The sequence below is a fragment of the Ranitomeya imitator genome, chromosome 1 (genome assembly GCF_032444005.1).
Source record: "Ranitomeya imitator isolate aRanImi1 chromosome 1, aRanImi1.pri, whole genome shotgun sequence".
Lineage (NCBI taxonomy): Eukaryota > Metazoa > Chordata > Amphibia > Anura > Dendrobatidae > Ranitomeya > Ranitomeya imitator.
In genome coordinates, this window is record NC_091282.1 from 17657745 (window position 1) to 17683040 (window position 25296).

The 25296-nt window shown below is 43.3% G+C and overlaps 1 protein-coding gene across 1 annotated transcript; it reads right to left on the reverse strand.

Moving 5' to 3' along the window:
• Nucleotides 1-258: 258 nt before the first annotated feature.
• Nucleotides 259-24415, reverse strand: PRAP1 (proline rich acidic protein 1). Its single transcript, XM_069745743.1, has 5 exons — nt 24289-24415; nt 20901-20961; nt 11945-11988; nt 2585-2667; nt 259-520 (listed from the first exon to the last, which is right to left on the reverse strand). Exons 1-5 carry the CDS (start codon nt 24294-24296, stop codon nt 381-383), a joined length of 336 nt encoding a protein of 111 aa, XP_069601844.1. The 5' UTR covers nt 24297-24415; the 3' UTR covers nt 259-380.
• Nucleotides 24416-25296: the final 881 nt, after the last annotated feature.

Below are 25296 nucleotides of genomic sequence, written 5' to 3' on the forward strand. Positions count from 1 at the left end.
ATGACAAACACAATGTGCTATATTCACCTTCCTCGGATCCACCAATGAGTGACTGGCATTGGCTCGAGTGCTGATGTCAAGTTGACAGCGTGACAGCCAATGCCTGACACCTGAGGCAGCACAGATTCCGGATAAACATGCGCCGGTTCCCAGACTGCAGTACACACCACACTGCTGAGGCTATTAATAATAGTCAGCAGCGCCATTTACTGCCATCATTATCACTTCACCGAGTGACAGATCACACACATGGAGCCATTGTGTTTAATTCTGATTTTTTATGTAGTTATAAAGGACAAAGGCAGGAAAGGACTCATCACATCCATATAGGCAGATCATGGGGCAGACTCCTTACATGGCGGCCTCGTGGTCTATGTAAGTTAGTGCGGGTGGTACAGGTGGTCTCGATCTTCTTCTGGTCCCTTGAGGACTTCCTTAACCTGCATTCTTAATTTCTGTCTAGGTAAATTTTGCTGGTCGTGGTCCCGTGCATGATGGAGGTGGTCCCGGTCCTCTTCAGCTGAAATGCAGTAATATTAAATATGAGTGTTCTCACCAGCAGTGGTGCATATTTTACTTCTAAACTAGATGTTCCCAAAAGATGGGTGACACATAATGTAATACCTGCTTTTCTTCATCTCCTCAGTAGTTGCCTAACACTTTTTTAATTTTCTGGCCAGCGGCTGCCACTAGGGGGAGCTGAACGTGAATGTAAAGACAGCGCCCTCTAGTGGCATCTGGGTAGACAGTATGTTCTCACTGTAATTTTACTGCTTAAAAAATAAAGTGGCCATTCTGTAGCTCTGACTCCTTTAATGTCTTTACGTACACGGACATAACTGTAGGTCCTCACTGGCATCCTCCTGCATGGAGCCCACTCAGTCGCTTCAGCTTGTGCAGAATCGGCATCACGGGCTGCTAACAAGTTGTTATGGCAGGCGAGGATTACTGCCGTTGTGGTACTTCTACACAAAAGCACATCATTTTCACTTATACTCGTTGGCCACCATTTTGCTGAATCATACAAGGCCAAAACTACCCTGCTCCTCTCTCTGGGCATTCCGGTAGCTCGCCCTCCCCCATACGGTCCTCAGTGCCTTTTCTTACTGCTGCCGCACTAAAATCCCAGGAATCTTCGTGCTGAAACCCCAGGGATGTCTCAGGTCTAGTTGCAGTCTAGAGTGCACCACGTAAGGTCTCCGTGCACGTCGTCGTATAACAACATGCGTCACATGATTAATAACTGATGAGCTTAATCCTTCTAAGGCTACGTTCACATTTGCATTGTGCGCCGCTGCGTCGGCGACGCAACGCACAACGCAAATAAAAACGCATCAAAACGCACGCAAAAACACTGCGTTTTGCGACGCATGCGTCGTTTTTTGCCGAAAATCAGATGCCAGAAAAATGCAACTTGTTGCGTTTTCTGCGCCCGACGCTTGCGGCAAAAAAAAACGCTTGCGTCGCACAACGCAGCACAACGCATGTCCATGCGTCCCCCATGTTAAATATAGGGGCGCATGACGCATGCGTCGCCGCTGCGTCGCCCGACGCAAACGGGCACAACGCAAATGTGAACGTAGCCTAAGCTCTATGTAGAAACAGGAGGTCATTGTCTGTACGAGTCTTCATTGAAAAGCTGAGTCATGAGTGGGATGACTCTTGCAGGACAAGCGACTTCCTGTTTCTTCATAGAGCAGAGAAAAGAGAACAATTATCTGGGTAAAAAGGCAAAATGAGCAATTGTAAGAGCACAATGCTGTATAATATGATGAATACAATATATTAAGGGGCTGGCTGCCTCCTTGTCTCTGTATCAGCCATCAAATTTTGCAAAAATCTGTTTCCTCTGGAATATCATTTTTTGCCATCCACTCTACACAAATTCAGTAAAATGTCTGCCAACTGGTGGTCATTACACTGAAACATTGAGAGTTGTCCCTGTTCGGTCCTTCCCAGCTCTTCTTTTCATTTTCCCCCATCACACACATCTTCAGTCTTTATCAATCAGCGCCATGGCTTTTAGTGGGAATAAGGTCTCTGATATCACTGTGCACCATGCTGTTCCAGGACACATCGCAACGTGCGCCCTGAGGCGCCAACAACATTTTGAGGCGACGCACTTCACAATGTCAAGACGTCAGCTACTACAGCATGATGCGCAGGAGCCACAACACTGAGTGAAAAAGGCCTGAGAAATGCGCGAATTAGGGAAAAGAAAAAAAATTGCTGCAAAGCAGCAAGCAAGTTTGGCCAGACAGAAGGACAGTGAGTTATTACATTATTTTTAACATCCTCCATTTATTATAATCTGAGGTCTATGGAGACCCCACAGCATAATAAGGAACATTCAATTTGCGCTTAATAATTTCGATGCAAATCAAATTTCCCTAAGAAATTATCGGGATTTGCCGACTTGATCATCTCTGATAAAAACAATTTCCTCGTTTTAGTTCTACATAAATTTATTCTCCACTGTTTCTTAGAATATTATAATCTGGAAGTTCTGCCATGGAGATAAGAAGTTATTCACATACGGCATCAACAAAGCAAAGTATCTTCTCCCACATTTGGTTTCTGTTACCTTTTGGAATTCTGATGTCGGTATCGGAGGCCACTGCGGTGTCGTCCTTCACAGGCGGCTCGATTGCCAATAATCCTCGCTCACTGGAAATGGACAAACGCAACCGTTCTTACAATCATCAGGACATTTCTATGTAGGGTGACGGCTACATGTAACATGTACAGACATAGCTGTCTAACCCTCTAACCTTATTAATATTCCCTGCATGCCTTCTGTCTCTTTCAATTGTGTCCTTTGGAATTCTCGCTCTGTGTGTAATAAACTCCTTCATTCATGACTTCTTCCTTTCTAATTCTCTTAATCTCCTGGCTCTTACTGAAACCTGGATCCAACAGTCAGACACCACCGCTGCTACTCTTTCATATGAACTACTCTTTTCTCATACCCCAAGATCGGACAACAAAGCAGGTGGAGGTGTTGGTCTGCTCCTTTCACCCAAATGTACCTTCCAAGTTATCCCCCAAGTACCCTCACTTGTCTTCCCTTCCTTTGAGGTCCATGCTGTCAGACTCTACATCCCCTTCTCCATTCGAGTGGCAGTGGTGTATCGTCCTCCCGGCCCGTCTCATGAATTCCTGGATCACTTTGCCACCTGGCTTCCACACTTTCTCTCCTGTGACACCCCCACCCTCATCATGGGTGATTTCAACATCCCCATTGCTTCTCCCCTCTCCCCATCTGCTTCTCACCTTTTATCTCTAATCTCCTCTCGCAGCATACTAACTCTCAACGCATGAAGATGGAAACTCCCTCGACTTGGTCTTCTCCCGACTTTGCTCAGTGGATGATTTCACAAACTTCCCTCTCCCGCTCTCTGACCACAACCTTCTTTCATTCTCTATCAAGAACTGCCATCCCGCTCAGGTCACCCCCACTTTCCACACTTATAGAAACATACAGGCCATTAACACCCAGAAACTTATGAAGAACTTGCAGTCCTCATTGGCCCCAATCTCCTCAATCTCATGTCATGATTCTGCTGTGAAGCATTACAATGAAACCCTGCAAAGTGCCCTGGATGAAGCTGCACCTGCTATGCATAGAACAACTCGGCACAGATGGCGACAACCGTGGCACACGCTGCAAACACGTTTCCTGCAGCGGTGCTCCAGGTGCGCCGAACGTCTGTGGAGAAAATCTAATCTACCTGAAGATTTCATCCATTATAAGTTCATGCTATAAACATACAACTCTGCCTTTCACCTCTCCAAGCAAACCTATTTCATATACACTTCTTCTCCTGATATCTCATGTCGACCTTTTTAGAAAACACCAGTGATTGTCTTACCGCTGTCTCTAACATCATGTCCTCCCTCTATCTGAAACTGAACCTGTCAAAAACTGAACTCCTCGTGTTTTCTCCCTCTATTAACCTACCTTTGCCTGACATTTCCATCTCCGTGTGCGGTTTCACCATTACTCCAAAGCAACATGCCCGCTGCCTTGGGGTCATCCTTGATTCTGAGCTTTCATTCACCCCCCACATCCGATCACTGGCTCGCTCTTCTTATCTACATCTCAAAAACATTTCTAGAATTCGACCTTTTCTTACTTTCGACTCTGCAAAAACTCTTACTGTTTCACTTATTCATTCTTGTCTGGACTATTGTAACTCTCTACTAATCGGCCTCCCTCTTACCAAACTCTCCCCGCTCCACTCTGTCCTGAATGCTGCAGCCAGGATCATATTCCTCACCAGCCGTTACACCGATGCCTCTACCTTGTGCCAGTCATTACACTGGTTACCCATCCACTCCAGAATCCAGTACAAAACTACTACCCTCATCCACAAAGCACTCCATGGCTCAGCACCACCCTACATCTCCTCCCTGGTCTCAGTCTACCACCCTACCCGTGCCCTCCGCTCCGCTAATGACCTCAGGTTAGCATCCTCAATAATCAGAACCTCCCACTCCCGTCTCCAAGACTTTACACGTGCTGCGCCAATTCTTTGGAATGCACTACCCAGTTTAATACAGTTAGGGCCAGAAATATTTGGACAGTGACACAAGTTTTGTTATTTTAGCTGTTTACAAAAATATGTTCAGAAATACAATTATATATATAATATGGGCTGAAAGTGCACACTCCCAGCTGCAATATGATAGTTTCCACATCCAAATCGGAGAAAGGGTTTAGGAATCATAGCTCTGTAATGCATAGCGTCCTCTTTTTCAAGGGACCAAAAGTAATTGGACAATGGACTCTAAGGGCTGCAATTAACTCTGAAGGCGTCTCCCTCGTTAACCTGTAATCAATGAAGTAGTTAAAAGGTCAGGGGTGGATTCCAGGTGTGTGGTTTTGCATTTGGAAGCTGTTGCTGTGAGCAGACAACATGCGGTCAAAGGAACTCTCAATTGAGGTGAAGCAGAACATCCTGAGGCTGAAAAAAAAGAAAAAATCCATCAGAGAGATAGCAGACATGCTTGGAGTAGCAAAATCAACAGTTGGGTACATTCTGAGAAAAAAGGAATTGACTGGTGAGCTTGGGAACTCAAAAAGGCCTGGGCGTCCACGGATGACAACAGTGGTGGATGATCGCCGCATACTTAATTTGGTGAAGAAGAACCCGTTCACAACATCAACTGAAGTCCAGAACACTCTCAGTGAAGTAGGTGTATCTGTCTCTAAGTCAACAGTAAAGAGAAGACTCCATGACAGTAAATACAAAGGGTTCACATCTAGATGCAAACCATTCATCAATACCAAAAATAGACAGGCCAGAGTTAAATTTGCAGAAAAACACCTCAAGAAGCCAGCTCAGTTCTGGAAAAGTATTCTATGGACAGATGAGACAAAGATCAACCTGTACCAGAATGATGGGAAGAAAAAAGTTTGGAGAAGAAAGGGAATGGCACATGATCCAAGGCACACCACATCCTCTGTAAAACATGGTGGAGGCAACGTGATGGCATGGGCATGCATGGCTTTCAATGGCACTGGGTCACTTGTGTTTATTGATGACATAAGAGCAGACAAGAGTAGCCGGATGAATTCTGAAGTGTACCGGGATATACTTTCAGCCCAGATTCAGCCAAATGCTGCAAAGTTGATTGGACGGCGCTTCATAGTACAGATGGACAATGACCCCAAGCATACAGCCAAAGCTACCCAGGAGTTCATGAGTGCCAAAAAGTGGAACATTCTGCAATGGCCAAGTCAATCTCCAGATCTAAACCCAATTGAGCATGCATTTCACTTGCTCAAATCCAGACTTAAGACGGAAAGACCCACAAACAAGCAAGACCTGAAGGCTGCGGCTGTAAAGGCCTGGCAAAGCATTAAGAAGGAGGAAACCCAGCGTTTGGTGATGTCCATGGGTTCCAGACTTAAGGCAGTGATTGCCTCCAAAGGATTTGCAACAAAATATTGAAAATAAAAATATTTTGTTTGGGTTATGTTTATTTGTACAATTACTTTTGACCTCCTAAAATGTGGAGTGTTTGTAAAGAAATGTGTACAATTCCTACATTTTCTATCAGATATTTTTGTTCAACCCTTCAAACTAAAAACGTTACAATCTGCACTTGAATTCTGTTGTAGAGGTTTCATTTCAAATCCAATGTGGTGGCATGCAGAGCCCAACTCGCGAAAATTGTGTCACTGTCCAAATATTTTTGGCCCTAACTGTATGATTAATCCCCAATCCCCACAGTTTTAAGCGTGCCCTAAAAACTCATTTGTTCAGATTGGCCTACCACCTCAACGCATTAACCTAACTATCCCTGTGTGGCCCATTCAAAAAAAAACAAAACTTAAACCATAATGAGGTTCCTCGCATCATGTTCTCATTCACGTTATACAGTTAATAGCCCTCTGTGTCTGTACTGCTACATACTTAGGCTGATAACTGGTTCATGCAGCTTTACATGAACACCTGAGCCTTACACTATGGCTGGTCCGAATAACTAAAGCAATTGTTACCATCCACCTCTCGTGTCTCCCCTTTTCCTCATAGTTTGTAGCTTGCGAGCAGCAGGACCCTCACTCCTCCTGGTATCTATTGTGAACTGTGATTTCTGTTATGCTGTAATGTCTATTGTCTGTACAAGTCCCCTCTATAATTTGGAAAGCGCTGCGGAATATGTTGGTGCTATATAAATAAAATTATTATTATTATTATATCAGTTCTATTGCTTGGGACATTGTCTGAGAGCTAGGACCGGGCACATCCGTTCATTACATGGACAACCATTCAAATTATTATTGTCTTGATATGGATTTCAGAGGATAATCTGGTTTTAATAAATTAGTTTTAATAAAAGTTTTATATTGTTACAATTTACAGTTGGGGCCAAAAGTATTGATTTCGGACACAAATTAATTTTTTTTACAGATTACTGCTTCAATTTTTATTGTGGGAATTTGCACCCACTCTACAATGTTATGGGGAATGATCAAATGAGTTGTAAATAAATTACTAAGTTATTTCTGGCCATGAAAATGAACTTCATCAAAATCCCAACATTTCGGGTAAATTTCAGTTAGCTCAGAAGAGAGTATTAATGAAGAAAACACATTTGATATCGATCTATCACACTGATGGAATTATAAGAACAGACTAGATGCCTTAAAGCTGATCTGGTTCTTAAAATCGCGGTCTTCATCTGTTTGCATGTTTTATCGAAGATAAACATGGCTGTTATCATTACTTTGCGTCAACGGTCTTTACAGGTAAGAAAATTGCTGATTGTAAGATTGTCCTTAAATTAACTATTTTTTTCAGATAATTAAGAACTTCAAAGAGGGAGGTTCATTTACTGTGAAGAAGTCTTCAGGGAATCCAAGAAAGTCCAGCAAGTGCCAGGACTGTCTCCTAGCAATTTTGTTGAACTGATCTCATAGCTGAATCCTTTTTAGGATCCAGCTATGGGATCAGTTCAACACAATTGCCAAACTTGCACAGAACTGGCAGCAGGAAATTAGGGCATCTGTACGTACAGTGAGGAGAAGGCTTTTCGAGACTGGTCTGGTGGCAGGAATGGCAGCAATGAAGCCAGTTCTCTATAAGTAGAACATCAAGGACAGACTGACATTCTGCAGGGAATACAGGGAACCGTTAAACAATGCAGCATTCTCTGATGGAGCAGCTTCACATTGTTTGGGTTTATCATGAGATCTGTCTCATGCCTACAGTAAAGCATCCTGAGACCCTTCGTGTGTGGAGTTGCTTTTCATCCAAATGGCCTCACTCACTATTTTTGTGAGGAACACTCTGCCATGAATAAGGAACTGGATCTAAGCAGCTTCCAAGAGCTACTTCTTCCAACGATCCAGGAGCAATATGAGGATAAATAATGACTTTTCACCATGATAGAGACCAAGTCACAATTCAAACCTAAGTCACAATTCAAGCCTAATAACTAAGTGGCTCTGTGAACTTGAACAGTGAAGTTTTGGATCCATGACCAGGAAACTCTACAGATGTTAATCCCATTGTGAACTTGTGCTGAATCTTCTAAACGTAGGTGGAGAAACTAAAACCTAGAAATTGTGATAAACTCCAAGCACTGATTAGACAAGAATGGGTGGTCATCAGTCAGGATTTGGCCCAAAATCTGATATTCAGTTGCTGGGGCAAAGGGCAGAAGTCTGGAAATATAAGGGTAAAAAAAAAGAGGTGAGCTGTTAGGTGTAGGGATTCTTCCTCTACACAGGATGGATCCCAAGCCTTGTCTTCTCCTGCAGTCTCGACCGCAGTGAATGCTGCTGAGCAAAGACGTTAGTCTCAGCATCTTGCTCAGACTCGGGCTGTTCATTTGGTTACTGCTGCCTCTTCAGGTTCAGCTATAGTAACTGGCATTACTCAGCGGTGAGCAGTCACTCCTGGGACTAAGTCCAGTTTTTGCTCTACTGAGCATGCTCCTGGGTCAACTTCTTGTTGGTGGTCGCCCGTCAAATGCTCAGGTCCTGGTCCAGCGTCGGATTGGCCAGTGAGCAAGGTCCTGTCAGATTGACAAAAACTATAAAAGGATCTTTGGCATGTCCGTCGGTGCGCTAAGACCATTTGTGTTATGTGTGGAATTCTATGGTGGTTTGGACTAGTTTGCGTTCGTTCAGGGCCGGCTTATTGCCTATTAGAATTCCGGCTTCTCCGGAGAGGAGTTTGTGTGTAATCAGGGCAGGCTTATCGCCTATTTGAATTTCGGCACCTCCGGAGAGGAGTTCGTGTGTATGCACTCGCTGTGCCTGAGTCCACCACCTGTTCCTTTGCCCCAGTGGGGCTTGCTTACGCCTATGACGGTAAAGTGGTATGCGATTAGCACCATATTCACTCTGCGGCTGTGTGCCGATAAACACAGTCCTGTGGCAGAGCTCCTTTCTGTCGTGTGCGATTGGCGCAGCCACGTCCTTCTCCACTAAATGACGCTAGCTCAGTGCAAGTCATTTACGTTCCCTGCAAGTATCGCCATTGTTCTTTAGCTGCAGTTTGCCATCTCTGCACGGTGGACCTCGGGTGGCAAACGCACTTTACTATTATATTTCATTTAGTGTGTTCCGCCAACCCTAACATGAGCAGATCGCTTTGTGCAACCATGGTCCACGATTCATGTCAATGTTCTCTGGCTGTGGACAGGAGCTGTGTGATCTTCCTGAGTTTCCTGGTTCCCCAGCGCTATGTTTAATTTGCAGGCCTGGTGTGACATTATCTGTGCACTACATAAGTGACATCTCGTCAGCCCGGCTAATCATAAGCTGATCCTGGGTTTCCAGAAGGTAAAGAAATTTGCGGAGCTCCTGTCCACAGCCAGAGAGCATTGACCTGGACCATAGACCATGGTTGTGTGAAGTGATCTACTCATCTCTAGTCAGCACTGGAAATATTGAGCCTTTACATAAGTTTCATAGATTTGTCAATAAAAGTGTAAAAACTTCTGAAATGTTTATAATTGTCCATCTGTAACCGGAGAATCATCCAGTTAAAAGATCCAAAACAGTGATGCAGCAAATGTTCTGAAAAGCTAAATTTGTATTAGTCTAAACTCTCTTTGCCAGGATTGTAGTTTCTATATCAATTTCACAAAATTTCTAACATTGAAAAAAATCTTTGTGCACACTGAGGTTTTTCTTTTTTTTTGAGGCATTCAAAAATAACAAGTATTTTCCTGGAAACCACTTCATAAAATTTTCCTTTTTTGGTGAGGTTTTTGGGAGAGTTTCCGGAAGAGTTTTTCAAAGGTTTTTGATTGGACATTGCCTAGTTTGGAGCCTTTTTAATCAGCAGATGCTTCAGAGAAGTGGCATCTACTTTTTTTTCTACCACTAGGTGTTTTTCAAAATTTGAAGTGGAATAAAAATGTTCAAGAGATAAAAGATATGATCAGTAAAGTGGCTTTCCAACAGAAATGAAAAGGAAGAGTTTTTCAAGGGTTTTATGCTGAAGGAACCATAACCAGCATGAATCAGGGACTGGCGTCCTGTCAGGAACACCGCACTGCACTTGCTAACTGTGCCAGTGCGCGTGTTCTGAGTAAACAAACTGTGCCCAAAGATACCAGTGGAGCAGGTCAGCAGCGATGAAGATGTGTGCTTCAGACAAACATGACCTGAAGCACGTGACTTCTGGGGGCATGGCCTAAGTCTGGAGAGTTAGGAGGAGAAGGAAAACTCCTTGAAGGATAACTACTGGACAAAGTTATCAAGGGGCAAAGACAGAACCGATAGTCAGAACGTAGCCAAGGGATCACACTCAGAGAGGGCAGTGCAGTACAAGAAAAGCAGGCAGAGGGTAGTCAGGACGTAGCCAAGAGGTCATACACAAAGACGGCAGCGCAGTACAAAAGGGGCAGGCAAAACTCGCAACAGGGACACAGCCAAATCAGAACCAGACAGATGAAACGTAGCACAGGCACAAAGCACTGGCACAGGCGCAACAGGTTCAAACACATTCAGCCAAGGGTCAGAGTATAAGCGACAAGGAACGGACCCACAATGAGGCTATAAGAAGCCTCCCAGAGTGAGGCCATCCAGCTTGTTATCGTAGACAGGGATCATCCAGCTTGTTATCGTAGACAGGTATCATCCAGTTTATCATCGAGGAGAGGGACCATTTAGCTTGTTATCGAGGAAAAGGACCATCCAGCTGGTTATCAGCAGACAATTCTAAATCTCTGATGTATGGGGGGCATTAGTGCTTATGGCAGGGGCAGCACACACATGAGAGGTGCCATCAATGCTGAGCATTATATAGAGGTGATAGAACAACATCTGCTCCATCCAGGCATCTATTCCAGGGAAAACTTTGTATATTTCAGCAGGACAGAATAAGAGTCTGGGGGCACGAATTGGCCGCCTGCAGTCCGGACCTTTCACCAATAGAAAACATTTGGCGCATTATGAAATGAAAAATCTGGCAAAGATCCCAAACTGAGGAGCAATGAAAATCTATCATCAGACAAGAAGACGACAATGTTTGTCACACAAAAAGTCAAGACATTGTCTCCACACTTCCCTGACATTTATAGACTGTTGTAAGGAGGAAGGAAAGGGGGCGCTGCACAATGGTCATAATGGTGGACATGGCCTGCCACAACTTTTTTGAGATTTGTTTCTGCCGCCAATTGTTAAATGAGATAATTTTATCAAATATAATAGAAAAATGTCCAACGTTCAACTTCTGATCTGTTCTATGTTCTGTTGTGAGTAAATTAAAGCATTTTACACAAGTCTTTGGGAATTGGGCTTGTATATCATCTAGAGAGAATGAGGTTCCAACAATATTATAGAATGGATTCTTTCCGGTAAGAGTAGCAAGACTATGGATGCTTTACTGTACAAGTAGTGAGAATGAATACTTCATAGCTTATTGGATTTTCTGTAGGTTATTATTAGTATTGGGATATCCACTGAGTATCTATATTACTTGTATTATCATTTGTAGGCTACTTTGAATACTTTACTTTCGCTACATGGCTCCAGGAAGTCTAAGGGGTGCAGTTTGCAAATCTGGACAAGTTGACAGTGAGATTTATAGGCCAAGCATTGCGCCCTTGGGAGTATAAATAAGCAAATAGCCACTTCAGGAAAGACGACAACAGGAACTTGATCTTAAAAGGCAATACTGACCCTATAAAAGGCCTTTCCGCAGAACCTAAGATAGGAAGCCCAACCAGCAAATCAATTCACAGACAGATTTCTGGCCTCTCACCCACTTCTGCTATTCACTGATGAGGGGCAACAACACCGAAATGCGTGTCTGTATATGGAGGTCCTGGTTTGCCTTCCTACAGTAAGATTGTGTCTGTCCTCGCCCATGGTCGGACGTCCTGACAGGTGACCACAGTTGTCTCAATAAGGCAATGCCATTAATATAGTCTAGTAAGGAATACTAAGCAGATAACAGGTGTCCTGCACACTTACATGTCACGCTTCATGGCTCTCTGCTTCTCTTCTTCTGTCAGAGCCTGGAAAGAAAAAATCATTCCCTTATAGTAAGAGTATTGACCCCTTGACCACCTTAGAATTTTCTGGTTTTGAGTTTCCGTTTTTTCCTCCCGTTCTTCCCAGAGCTATAACTTTTTTATTTTTTTGTTAATATGGCCATATGAAGGCTTGTCTTTTGCAGGACGAATTGTACTTTTGAACGACACCATTGATTTTTACCATATCCTGTACTGGAAAACGGGAAAAAAATTCCAAATGCGATGAAATTGCAAAAAAAAGTGCAATTCCACAATTGTTTTTTGGATTTTTTTTTACCATGTTCATTAACTGCTAAAACTGACCCGCCAATATGATTCTCCAGATCATTACGAGTTTACAGACATCAAACATGCATAGTTTTTTTTTTATTTAAGTGGTAAAAAAAAAAGCCATTTTCCTATACTCGTAGCGTTTCCATTTTTCTGGGTCTGGGTGAGGGCTTAATTTTTGTGTGCTGAGCTGACGTTTTTATTGATACCGTTTTGGGGTAGATACGATCTTTTGATCGCCAGTTATTGCTTTTTAATGCAATGTTACGGCTACTAAAAAAAGGAATTGTCATTTTGATTTTTTCTCATTCCGCCGTTTACCAATTGGATTAATTATTTTTATATTTTGATAGATCGGGCGATTCTGAACTTGTCGATACCAAATATGTGGGCTTTTTTATTTTATTTTGAATGGGGCGAAGGGGGGTGATTAGAACTTTTTGAATTTTTTAAATAACTTTTTTACACTTTTCACTTGCTTCAATAATCTCCATGGGAGACTAAAAGCTGCGATGATCGGATCGCATGTGCTACGCATAGCAGGGCTTCAGCTGCAGTCCTGCTATGTGTAGCAGAAATGCTCATCACAGGGGTCTTCTGCAGACCCGGCTTGTCATGCCAACCCATGGCGACCCGGGATCATGTGACAAGGGTGCCGATGGGCGGGTCTTACGATGTGCTTCCTGCACGGCCTTGTTAAATACCCCTATCAGAGATTGACAGCAGCATTTAACATGTTAGGGGCACAAGACAGCTGATCCGATGTGAACTCAGTGCTGGAGCTCGCATCAAAGAGGTCATAAAGAGATTAATGGGAACCTGACGGCTAAGAACCTCGGGCAGCAAATGTCAGACACCGGCCCTATCATTCCAGCCAGGTATGTTTTACTCTGACACTGCGGCATTTCTTTTTTATTGCAGCACTGGATTGGTGCTTCTAATGTAAGGTCCTTTCATCCAATCTGATAGCTACCAACCGCTGTCTTTGCCTTCTTTCGCCACTGCTCCCAATGGTCTCAGGCGGTTAGTCACAACTGAATACAAGACTATGAAAGCCTCGTTCTGGCCATGTTCTGGCTCTCATAGACTTGCATTGAAAGCTTGTGATGTAACTTCTGACTTTCAGCCATTCAGAAGGTTAGGTTACAGGTTGGCGTCACAGGACTGGAGTGCTACCAAAAAAAAGGTGAAGACGCTAGAGGGTGAGTATAAGTTAGGGAGCATGGACCTTAGTTTAGTATTGAAACCCACATGACTGGTGCTTTGAAAGCGGAGATCATGCAGCTCAGATGATTGGTCGCTGGGAACTTCTACGTGCCCTTCATCTCTTGAGTGACAGGACTCATGCACACATACAGCGACTTAGAAAAGTATTCATACCTCATTAACTTTTTCACATTTTTTGACGTTGTACCCTAAAGCTTAAATGTATATTATTGGGATTTTATGTGATACCAACACACTAAGTATCAAGTATTCGTGACGCATAAAGGAAATAACAGAGTTTCCTAATTATTTTAAAAATAAAAATCTGAAAATGGTGAGGTGCTTTTTTTCCCCCACCACCCACCCAGAGTCAATATTTTGTAGGACCACCTCTTACCACTGCAGCCTTTTGGGGTCTGTCTCTCCAACTTTGCACATCTAGAGGTGGCATTTTGCCCCTTCTTCTTTGCCCCCTCACTCTTGCTCAGTGACATTGGATGGAGACGTCTGTGAACAGTAATTCTCATGTCTTTTCACAGATGCCATGGGATTTGGGTCTGGACTGTGACTGCGCCATTCACACACATGAATATGCTCTGACCTAAACCCTCCATTGTAGCTCTGGCAGGATGATGAGTCATTCTACTGGAAGGTGAACCTATGCCCCAATCTCAAGTCTTCTGCAGCCTCTAACAGGTTTTACTCCAGGATTGCCTTCTATTTAGCTCAAGCCATTTTCCCATCACCTCTGAACAGCTCTGCCCCTGCTAAAGAAGAAAAGCCTCCCCACAGTAGGATGCTGCCACCACCATGTGTGACGTTGGGTATGGTGTTTTCAGGGTGATGTGCAGTGTTAGTTCTTTGTGGAGCATATCACTAATAGTTGCCCTGTGGACAAATTCTCCCCTTGAGCTATGGATCTCTGCAGCTCCCCAGTGACCATGGGCATCTTGGCTGCTTCTCTAATAAGTTCTGTCCTCGCTTGGGATGTCAGTTTTGGAAGAAGGCCATGTCTTCCATGGTTTGCAGTTGTGCCATACTCCTTCCATTTTTTGATGATGAATTGAACAGTACTCCGTGAAATGTTCAGAGCTTGGGCTATTTTTTATAACCTAACCCTGCTTTACTTTTCTCTATCACTTTATCCCTGACCTGTCTGTTGAGCTCCTTGGTTTTCATGATGTTATTTGATCCCTAATGTTCGCACACAAACCTCTGAGGCCTTCACAGAACAGCTGTGGTTATACTGAGAAGAAATCACACCAAGGTGGGCGCAATGTACTAATTATGTGACTTCTGGAGACATTTGGTCCCTAAGGATGTTATTTAGGGGCATCAAACCATAGCGGGGTCTGAATACAAATGCACTTCACAATACTCAGTGTAGAAGTGGAAGTGCCCCAAAATGTATATCTTTACATAGAGATGTGTTTAGTGATATAATCCCCCACATGTATACCACATAGAGCAAAGCCCCCCTCCAGCCTGCTGTAAAACAAAGCTGCCATGAGCTGGAAAAACAAGTTTCATTTAGGACTGAGGGGGTGTATCTTCGTGGGCAATAGACCATGACCTCATCTCACACACCTGGGGCTGGACACACCTCTTTTAGCTGGTCACATAAAAGGGCCAACTCCATGTTGGTCGGTCTCTTTTGCTGGGCCTGCATGTTGGAATGATCATGGATGCACATGGTGGTTGAGTATATCTGTATCCCCTTTTCTTACTAGGCCCTGTAACCTCTTAGGTCTTATGGTTAGTAAGCTATAGATGGGAGGGCTGATATTGCATGTGTGATTTGGGTAATCGGGCAGTTAATTGTGGGTTTTTATATTGTGGTGATATTGTTGTGATATTACTGGATATTGTGAGTTATTACTGTGTGATACTGCTGGGATATCACTGTATACTGTAGTGATATTACTGTATTAGAGTTGTAATATCCGTATATTGTGTATATATATATTTTTATAGTCGCCAGCTTGGGTATAAATATATATGTATGTTATAAACTGCAATGAAAAAGAACCCAGCACTCAACTGATGCTTTAGTGCAATTTTAATCGTAGTAGTACCCAATAAACGTTTCGGTCCTAAACATGGACCTTCGTCAGTAACGTACTAAAGAATAATAGGACAGACCATAGGGTCATAGGGCACAAAGAGGCAGCGTCTTGTAAGTGAATCAGATAGGAGCGGTACTGAGGAGACCGAGCTGTATGGTGGTGCTGTCAGACGCGGTGTCCACCGTGTCTGACAGCACCACCATACAGCTCGGTCTCTTCAGTACCGCTCCTATCTGATTCACTTACAAGACGCTGCCTCTTTGTGCCCTATGACCCTATGGTCTGTCCTATTATTCTTTAGTACGTTACTGACGAAGGTCCATGTTTAGGACCGAAACGTTTATTGGGTACTACTACGATTAAAATTGCACTAAAGCATCAGTTGAGTGCTGGGTTCTTTTTCATTATAGTCTATGAAGGTGTGGGAACCTAACCTAGCACCATCCTTTCCAGTAGTGCACACGGTATTTTTGTCTGTTATAAACTGCAGACTTGTGTGTGTGTGTAATAAATACCCTTTATTGATACATGGTTTTATCTCAGTATATAGTATAAGGAATAGATTACAGTTAGTGTATAGTATAAGGTAAAGATAACGTTGTGGTATTAAGTGGATATTAATTATTAGTAGTCAATTTTGGCGTTAATAGTTGATATCGGATCTCATTAGAGGTGTAGGGAGGTTTCCCCCTTTTGGTAACTATAGGTTCAGTAATTTGTGGAGGAAAAACCCTGCCCTTTTAACACTCAGATTTTTATTTTTAAAATAATTAGAAAACCTTGTATCATTTCCTTTACACATCAAAAATACTCGCTACTTTGTGTTGTATCACATAAAATCCCAATAAAATACATTTAAGTTTGAGTATGTAATGTGACAAAATGTGTAAAAGTTAACAGGGTATGAAAATTTTTTCAATATACCGTAAATAGAGACATTTGTTACTCAAGGGGAGAAGCACTGGGACCAACCTCATGGACTGGTCATCCGATTGGTATGCTCCTCAGCCCGCTTTTAAATGGATGTTTTTCTATTAAGTACTCCAGAGTCAGAGTAAAACATACCTGGCTACAATTATAAAGCCAGTGTCTTACTCGTGTCTCCGAGGTTCTTAGAAGTTGTGAATCTTGTGACCTTTGTCTGAACACTGGATGATAAAGGACTCCATATGCAGTGAACTCTTCATTTTACAGTGTTACTCCCAACATTGCAAGTTATCACCCATCATTGCTGATCAGTGAAGGCTCAAATGCTGGGCCCCACTAGGCGGGCTGTAAATCTCCCTGTAGGGTTGGAGCGGTGGTCGCTCGTGTGTTTCTGTTCCATTCACTGTCTATAGGGCTGCTGAAGATAGTGGAGTACAGCCCCAACGTTGTGTAATTATTAAAGATGAGCGAATCAATTCGAGGAGTATCGGTCTTGTTTTGAATTTTAGGATATTCACTGGACCCAGTAAATTCGAAACAATTTTCAGTTCAATTTGCATAAATCACCCAAAAAAATTCCCACCACCACTTGTCACATTGCAGAATATTGCATCAATTATAAGGATGACACCGGCCAAGGTGTTCTGTCACAACTAGAGGTGATCTGAGAAAATTCACCAAATTGCAAATGAGCTTCCTAGGAAATTAGATTTGCCATTATTCTCCACAAATTGTATGTTATCTAAAACCCCAGAATGTAATAAACTTAAGATATACCAAGGAAAAACCATTTGTTTGCTGCTCACCTCTATGGCCGCCCTCACTGCTGTCTGCCCTATGTCTGATCCTCTGTCGCTCTGCTTCTCCTGCCCGGTGTTCTCTCTACGCTGAGGCTTCCAGCCATGATCATGTGCTGTGAACTCTGGGGCCTACTTGTGGCCACAAAGCCTGGCCTAGAGTGAACGTGCAGCTAATAACAAAAAAATCTGTATCTTTCAGAATTCGGATCTTTATACAATTCAATTCCACTCAAATAAATTTGCTGATCTCTAGTCATGACCCTTGGCATCAGTGAGAGCGGCTCCTCTAGGTGTGCTATATGCTGATCATACTTCTCAGTCAGGCCACAAACCCTCAGATAACACAGGAGCAAGAAACAAGCCAGTCTTATTAGCAACAACATTTCAGCAAATCGCATACTGAAGTTGAAATACTTCATTTTTACTTTCTCCACTTCTCAGAACACCGACCACTTTCTTGCAGGTCCAGAATTCCTTCACTAAAACTCGCAGGTGCGGCCTACACGTTGCCTCTGCCGCCCTACTTCACCTGTGCTGTCTCAGGCTTACCCACAACCCCAGCTACACATCTTTAGGATGGAGCTCCCTCTTCTAGGATATTCTGCCATACGGAGTCCAGGACTCGCTATCTCAGTTCCTTACACACCCAGAGTGTGGCCTAGATTGTCACATTCCCTGTGACTGGCTTCACTACTGACTGCTGACCCTCTAACTAGGAAGTCACTCTCTTCTTACTCCCAAAACACCTCTAAAGTGCAGGGCTGATTAACTCTCCCTTGTCCTGTCCTTCAATGTTACCTTCACTTCTCCCCCAGTACAATTCCAGGAGGCAGTAATCATACATTAATCATACATCAAACAGGTACATAGCAGAGTACAGTAGAATATCACATTGCAATAGCAAAACCACGATGGCAACGTCTTCAGTGGGTGTCAGCCATCTTTTCTCTCCCTTACAAAGTCACAAAGTAACTGGTTTAATGAGAACTTGAAGCAGAATATCTGTGTCTGTATCTCTGTATAGCTCTTCCCTCCTCTTTGTCTGTGCCTGCCTCTAACTTGTCCTCCTCCTGTCTTTAGCTCCTCCTTCCTCTGTAGCTCCTCCTTTGTCTGCCTATAGCTCCTCCCTCCTCTGTCTGTGGCTTCCTCTGGCTTGTCCTCCTGTCTTTAGCTCCTCCTCCTGTCTTTAGCTCCTCCTTCATCTGTAGCTCCTCCTTTGTCTGCCTATAGCTCCTCCCTCTGTGGCTTCCTCTAGCTTGTCCTCCTGTCTTCAGCTCCTCCTTCCTCTGTAGCTCCTCCTTTGTCTGCCTATAGCTCCTCCCTCTGTGGCTGCCTCTAGCTTGTCCTCCTGTCTTAAGCTCCTCCTTCCTTTGTAGCTCCTCCTTTGTCTGCCTATAGCTCCTCCCTCCTCTGTCTGTGGCTGCCTCTAGCTTGTCCTCCTCCTGTCTTTAGCTTGTCCTCCTCCTGTCTTTAGCTCCTCCTTCCTCTGTAGCTCCTCCTTTGTCTGCCTATAGCTCCTCCCTCATCTGTGGCTGCTTCTAGCTTGTCCTACTGTCTTTAGCTCCTCCTTCCTCTGTAGATCCTCCTTCCTTTGTAGCTCCTTTGTCTGCCTATAGCTCCTCCCTCCTCTGTGGCTTCCTCTAGCTTGTCCTCCTCCTGTCTTTAGCTCCTCCTTCCTCTGTAGCTCCTCCTTTGTCTGCCTATAGCTCCTCCCTCCTCTGTCTGTGGCTTCCTCTAGCTTATCCTCCTCCTGTCTTTAGCTCCTCCTTCCTCTGTAGCTCCTCCTTTGCATGCCTCCAGCTCCTCCCATCTGTCTCTAGTTCTTCCTCCTCTGTCTTTAGCTCCTCCTTCCTCTGTAGCTCCTCCTTTGTCTGCCTATAGCTCCTCCCTCCTCTGTCTGTGGCTTCCTCTGGCTTGTCCTCCTGTCTTTAGCTCCTCCTCCTGTCTTTAGCTCCTCCTTCATCTGTAGCTCCTCCTTTGTCTGCCTATAGCTCCTCCCTCTGTGGCTTCCTCTAGCTTGTCCTCCTGTCTTCAGCTCCTTCCTCTGTAGCTCCTCCTTTGTCTGCCTATAGCTCCTCCCTCTGTCTGTGGCTGCCTCTAGCTTGTCCTCCTGTCTTAAGCTCCTCCTTCCTTTGTAGCTCCTCCTTTGTCTGCCTATAGCTCCTCCCTCCTCTGTCTGTGGCTGCCTCTAGCTTGTCCTCCTGTCTTTAGCTTGTCCTCCTCCTGTCTTTAGCTCCTCCTTCCTCTGTAGCTCCTCCTTTGTCTGCCTATAGCTCCTCCCTCATCTGTGGCTGCTTCTAGCTTGTCCTCCTGTCTTTAGCTCCTCCTTCCTCTGTAGATCCTCCTTCCTTTTTAGCTCCTCCTTTGTCTGCCTATAGCTCCTCCCTCCTCCGTGGCTTCCTCTAGCTTGTCCTCCTCCTGTCTTTAGCTCCTCCTTCCTCTGTAGCTCCTCCTTTGCATGCCTCCAGCTCCTCCCATCTGTCTCTAGTTCTTCCTCCTCTGTCTTTAGCTCCTCCTTCCTCTGTAGCTCCTCCTTTGTCTGCCTATAGCTCCTCCCTCCTCTGTCTGTGGCTTCCTCTGGCTTGTCCTCCTGTCTTTAGCTCCTCCTCCTGTCTTTAGCTCCTCCTTCATCTGTAGCTCCTCCTTTGTCTGCCTATAGCTCCTCCCTCCTCTGTCTGTGGCTTCCTCTGGCTTGTCCTCCTGTCTTTAGCTCCTCCTCCTGTCTTTAGCTCCTCCTTCATCTGTAGCTCCTCCTTTGTCTGCCTATAGCTCCTCCCTCTGTGGCTTCCTCTAGCTTGTCCTCCTCCTGTCTTCAGCTCCTTCCTCTGTAGCTCCTCCTTTGTCTGCCTATAGCTCCTCCCTCTGTCTGTGGCTGCCTCTAGCTTGTCCTCCTGTCTTAAGCTCCTCCTTCCTTTGTAGCTCCTCCTTTGTCTGCCTATAGCTCCTCCCTCCTCTGTCTGTGGCTGCCTCTAGCTTGTCCTCCTCCTGTCTTTAGCTTGTCCTTCTCCTGTCTTTAGCTCCTCCTTCCTCTGTAGCTCCTCCTTTGTCTGCCTATAGCTCCTCCCTCATCTGTGGCTGCTTCTAGCTTGTCCTACTGTCTTTAGCTCCTCCTTCCTCTGTAGATCCTCCTTCCTTTGTAGCTCCTCCTTTGTCTGCCTATAGCTCCTCCCTCCTCTGTGGCTTCCTCTAGCTTGTCCTCCTCCTGTGTTTAGCTCCTCCTTCCTCTGTAGCTCCTCCTTTGTCTGCCTATAGCTCCTCCCTCCTCTGTCTGTGGCTTCCTCTAGCTTATCTTCCTCCTGTCTTTAGCTCCTCCTTCCTCTGTAGCTCCACCTTTGTATGCCTCCAGCTCCTCCCATCTGTCTCTAGTTCTTCCTCCTCTGTCTCTAGCTCCTCCATAAAACTTTAAAAGCACTAACTGTCATTTTTCCTATCTCAGTAATGGCAAAATCTGTGTGCGCTAAATACAGAGTTCAGAGAGTAAAAGACCGGTCGAGGAGGAGAAAGGAGCAGATTTCTCTGATCTATTAGACATTTTCTTATTTTCAGCTCTACTATTGATTTATGGAAAAACATTAAAACATCAGTTAATCGTGAGTTTACTCTGAATTTTCGGCATGAAGCCTACCTTAGTCGTAGATGAGATCACTGCTAATAACAGCAGAACACAGGACAGTAAGAGCGGGGGTCTGCAACACAAGAGAAGATCAGCGAATGCTACAGGTCGTATGAAGACGTTTTCTACCTGCTCAGAAAATGATTAGCAAAGTTAATGGAACACAATATAGATTTCTGGCAGGAACAGGTTCCCTTATTACCAGTGTGTGTTTCACTCTAGGATGTTGTATGTTTCATAAAACAGGAGACCGGGAGCAACGTGACAGATTACTAGTCCCCAACGTGGGACCCCCAACTTCTCCACACTCAGCTCTGTACTAATGGAGGGTCCCTGCCTGTTTGTGTACAGACTTGGCAGAGATCTGCCCCAGTGACAAGTAGAAATGGGCGAATATATTCCAGAGGACTGGAATGCTAATCCCAACATTACAAAAATCCCCATGGATTCAGGAAAATTTTGGCCTCTGGCTGCCATTTTTCTGAACTATGAAGAGTCGTAAAAAGGTTAAAAATTAAAAGAATATTACGTTACCGCTATAATTCTCCATTTAGCGCTTTTTTTTTGGCCTTTTGATTTTTTTTTCCTTCGAATGGTGTCAGTTTGGGGTACTTTCTGTCATATAGATTTTGTTAGAAAAATTAGAAAAGCGGTGGTCAGCTTCCAAAAAATGTTATTTAAAAATTTGTTCTGACGTAAAGTAGACATGTGGGAAATGTTATTTATTACCTGTTTTGTGTGATATATCTCTCTGGTTTAAGGGCATAAGAATTCACAATTTGAAAATTGCAAAATTTTCCACATTTCTGGTTTTTATTATTTCACAAATAAACGCAAGTCATGTCAAAGAAATTTTACCGCTATCATGAAGTACAATTTGTCACAAAATAAACAATATCAGAATCACCGGGATCCGTTGAAGCTCCAGGGTTATAACCTCATAAAGGGACAGTGGTCAAAATTGTAAAAATTGGCCCGGTCATTAACGTGAAAACCACCTTGGGGGGTCAAGAGGTTAAACATCCAATTGTGGAGTTTATTTGTATTCCAAGAGCTGTTGATTAAAATATACGTTTGTTCGTGGCACAACCCTTTTAAGCAAAATAATGGCCATATGGTCGCAATTTTGCTGAATTTGCATGCAGCGAAGCTCATAAAACTGAATTCTCGCGAATTAAATCTTTTTGTCAAATTTTTGGTGAACAGATTGTCTCCTCTTTACTATTGGAAGAAGTTGTCCTATACATTAGTGTAAAACTTTGCAAGATCACAAAGTCATTTTCACCGAATCAGACTCATAATTATCCATAATTTATGGACATCTCTTGTGATTTCTTCCCTGTGTGTATCGTGCGGGTTGTTACCAACAGCTGGTGAGAATTTCATGGACAGGACATTTCGAAATTGATTTACATCGAAAAATGATTTCCTACATGATAGATTATCCCAACATAGAAAATAAACATATAATTAACAATTCAGTATGTATACATGTATGTGTATACAGTTAGGGCCAGAAATATTTGGACAGTGACACAATTTTCGCGAGTTGGGCTCTGCATGCCACCACATTGGATTTGAAATGAAACCTCTACAACAGAATTCAAGTGCAGATTGTAACGTTTAATTTGAAGGGTTGAACAAAAATATCTGATAGAAAATGTAGGAATTGTACACATTTCTTTACAAACACTCCACATTTTAGGAGGTCAAAAGTAATTGGACAAATAAACATAACCCAAACAAAATATTTTTATTTTCAATATTTTGTTGCAAATCCTTTGGAGGCAATCACTGCCTTAAGTCTGGAACCCATGGACATCACCAAACGCTGGGTTTCCTCCTTCCTAATGCTTTGCCAGGCCTTTACAGCCGCAGCCTTCAGGTCTTGCTTGTTTGTGGGTCTTTCCGTCTTAACTCTGGATTTGAGCAAGTGAAATGCATGCTCAATTGGGTTTAGATCTGGAGATTGACTTGGCCATTGCAGAATGTTCCACTTTTTGGCACTCATGAACTCCTGGGTAGCTTTGGCTGTATGCTTGGGGTCATTGTCCATCTGTACTATGAAGCGCCGTCCAATCAACTTTGCAGCATTTGGCTGAATCTGGGCTGAAAGTATATCCCGGTACACTTCAGAATTCATCCGGCTACTCTTGTCTGCTCTTATGTCATCAATAAACACAAGTGACCCAGTGCCATTGAAAGCCATGCATGCCCATGCCATCACGTTGCCTCCACCATGTTCTACAGAGGATGTGGTGTGCCTTGGATCATGTGCCGTTCCCTTTCTTCTCCAAACTTTTTTCTTCCCATCAGTCTGGTACAGGTTGATCTTTGTCTCATCTGTCCATAGAATACTTTTCCAGAACTGAGCTGGCTTCTTGAGGTGTTTTTCTGTCTATTTTTGGTATTGATGAATGGTTTGCATCTAGATGTGAACCCTTTGTATTTACTGTCATGGAGTCTTCTCTTTACTGTTGACTTAGAGACAGATATACCTACTTCACTGAGAGTGTTCTGGACTTCAGTTGATGTTGTGAACGGGTTCTTCTTCACCAAATTAAGTATGCGGCGATCATCCACCACTGTTGTCATCCGTGGACGCCCAGGCCTTTTTGAGTTCCCAAGCTCACCAGTCAATTCCTTTTTTCTCAGAATGTACCCAACTGTTGATTTTGCTACTCCAAGCATGTCTGCTATCTCTCTGATGGATTTTTTCTTTTTTTTCAGCCTCAGGATGTTCTGCTTCACCTCAATTGAGAGTTCCTTTGACCGCATGTTGTCTGCTCACAGCAACAGCTTCCAAATGCAAAACCACACACCTGGAATCCACCCCTGACCTTTTAACTACTTCATTGATTACAGGTTAACGAGGGAGACGCCTTCAGAGTTAATTGCAGCCCTTAGAGTCCATTGTCCAATTACTTTTGGTCCCTTGAAAAAGAGGACGCTATGCATTACAGAGCTATGATTCCTAAACCCTTTCTCCGATTTGGATGTGGAAACTATCATACTGCAGCTGGGAGTGTGCACTTTCAGCCCATATTATATATATAATTGTATTTCTGAACATGTTTTTGTAAACAGCTAAAATAACAAAACTTGTGTCACTGTCCAAATATTTCTGGCCCTAACTGTATATCATACAGTATATAATATGCAGTAGATCAAGGTATATACTATTATATAGTCACACAGAGGGTGAAATTAGTATTGAACACGTCACTTATTTTCTAAGTTAAACTAGAAGACATCGTTTTATGGTGTCCATGTTAAATGACCCCATCCTCGTCTCCATCTACTTTTCTTTACGTTTTTATGAAAGAATTTGTTCAGTAATAAGTAATATTCCCATAAATCACAGATCTTTACAATCTAAGTTTAATATCTGTATATTTACCTCCTCATGTTGTCAGACTGGGAGCAAACTTGCCAGAAAGAGCTCGGAGACTGGAGATTCAGCTTTAACTTGAAGACAAAGTTCAACACTAACTTAACATAAGGAACTTTGAACTTGACTTGATAAGAAGTCGTCAGGTGACCGCTCTATTGATTTCTGGGAAAAATGGTTGAATGCTGCAGTTTTATTGCGCTGTATACATAACTGATCTAACAATTATTAGTTTTTTACATTGTTATATGTTTGTCTCAATACTTTCTTAGGCTACTTTCACACATCAGGTTTTTGCCGTCAGGCACAATCCGGCGAGTTTTGAAAAAAAACGGATCCGTTTTTTTTCCGCCGAATCCGTTTTATTCTCATAGAGTAGTATTAGCGCCAGATTGTACCTGATGGCCACATGTTTCATCCGTTTTTTGCCAGATCCGTAGCCCTAATCACTTTAAAGCAGGGAACGAACATGTACATGTGGTCAGGAGCTGGGCCTGCTCCATACATGGTTATTTGGAAAGTAAAGAAGTAATGGCTTTTAGAAAATGCAGTAAATAGAAATATCTGTCATCCCTTTTCTTAGGAGAAGTTGCTGGTTAGAGTTTCCATTAGAAGAAAAGTATTGCTGTAAAGCACAATAGACAAATATATAACACACTAGTAGGTAGAGGGCACCATCTATAATTATCTACGTGTTCAACCTGCTGCATGCCAAAAACAAGTCGTAGCTAAACACAGAAAAAATTAACATGCAAAAACGCAGGGATTCACAGGTATAGCAAATTTTATTTATTACAAGACCTTAGACCACACACTATTGATTATTTAAAAACATTTAAAAAACACAAAGTAGAAAAAAATTACCCAAGAAGACTAATATTTCACAAGAGATCTGATGTCCTACAGAAATCCCTCTATAATCATAAACTGTCCTAAGCGCTTATCTGCACCAATATAATAATAATAACCAGTGTCAACCGCAAAGTGCAATAGTGCAAATAGCTATGTATACGTTAT

Coding starts and splice junctions, on each gene's coding strand:
- PRAP1 (XM_069745743.1), bottom strand. Junction 11,989..20,900: donor TGATCTCATCTACGACTAAG/GTAGGCTTCATG, acceptor TTTTCTTTCCAG/GCTCTGACAGAAGAAGAGAA. Junction 521..2,584: donor CGACATCAGAATTCCAAAAG/GTAACAGAAACC, acceptor ACTGCATTTCAG/CTGAAGAGGACCGGGACCAC.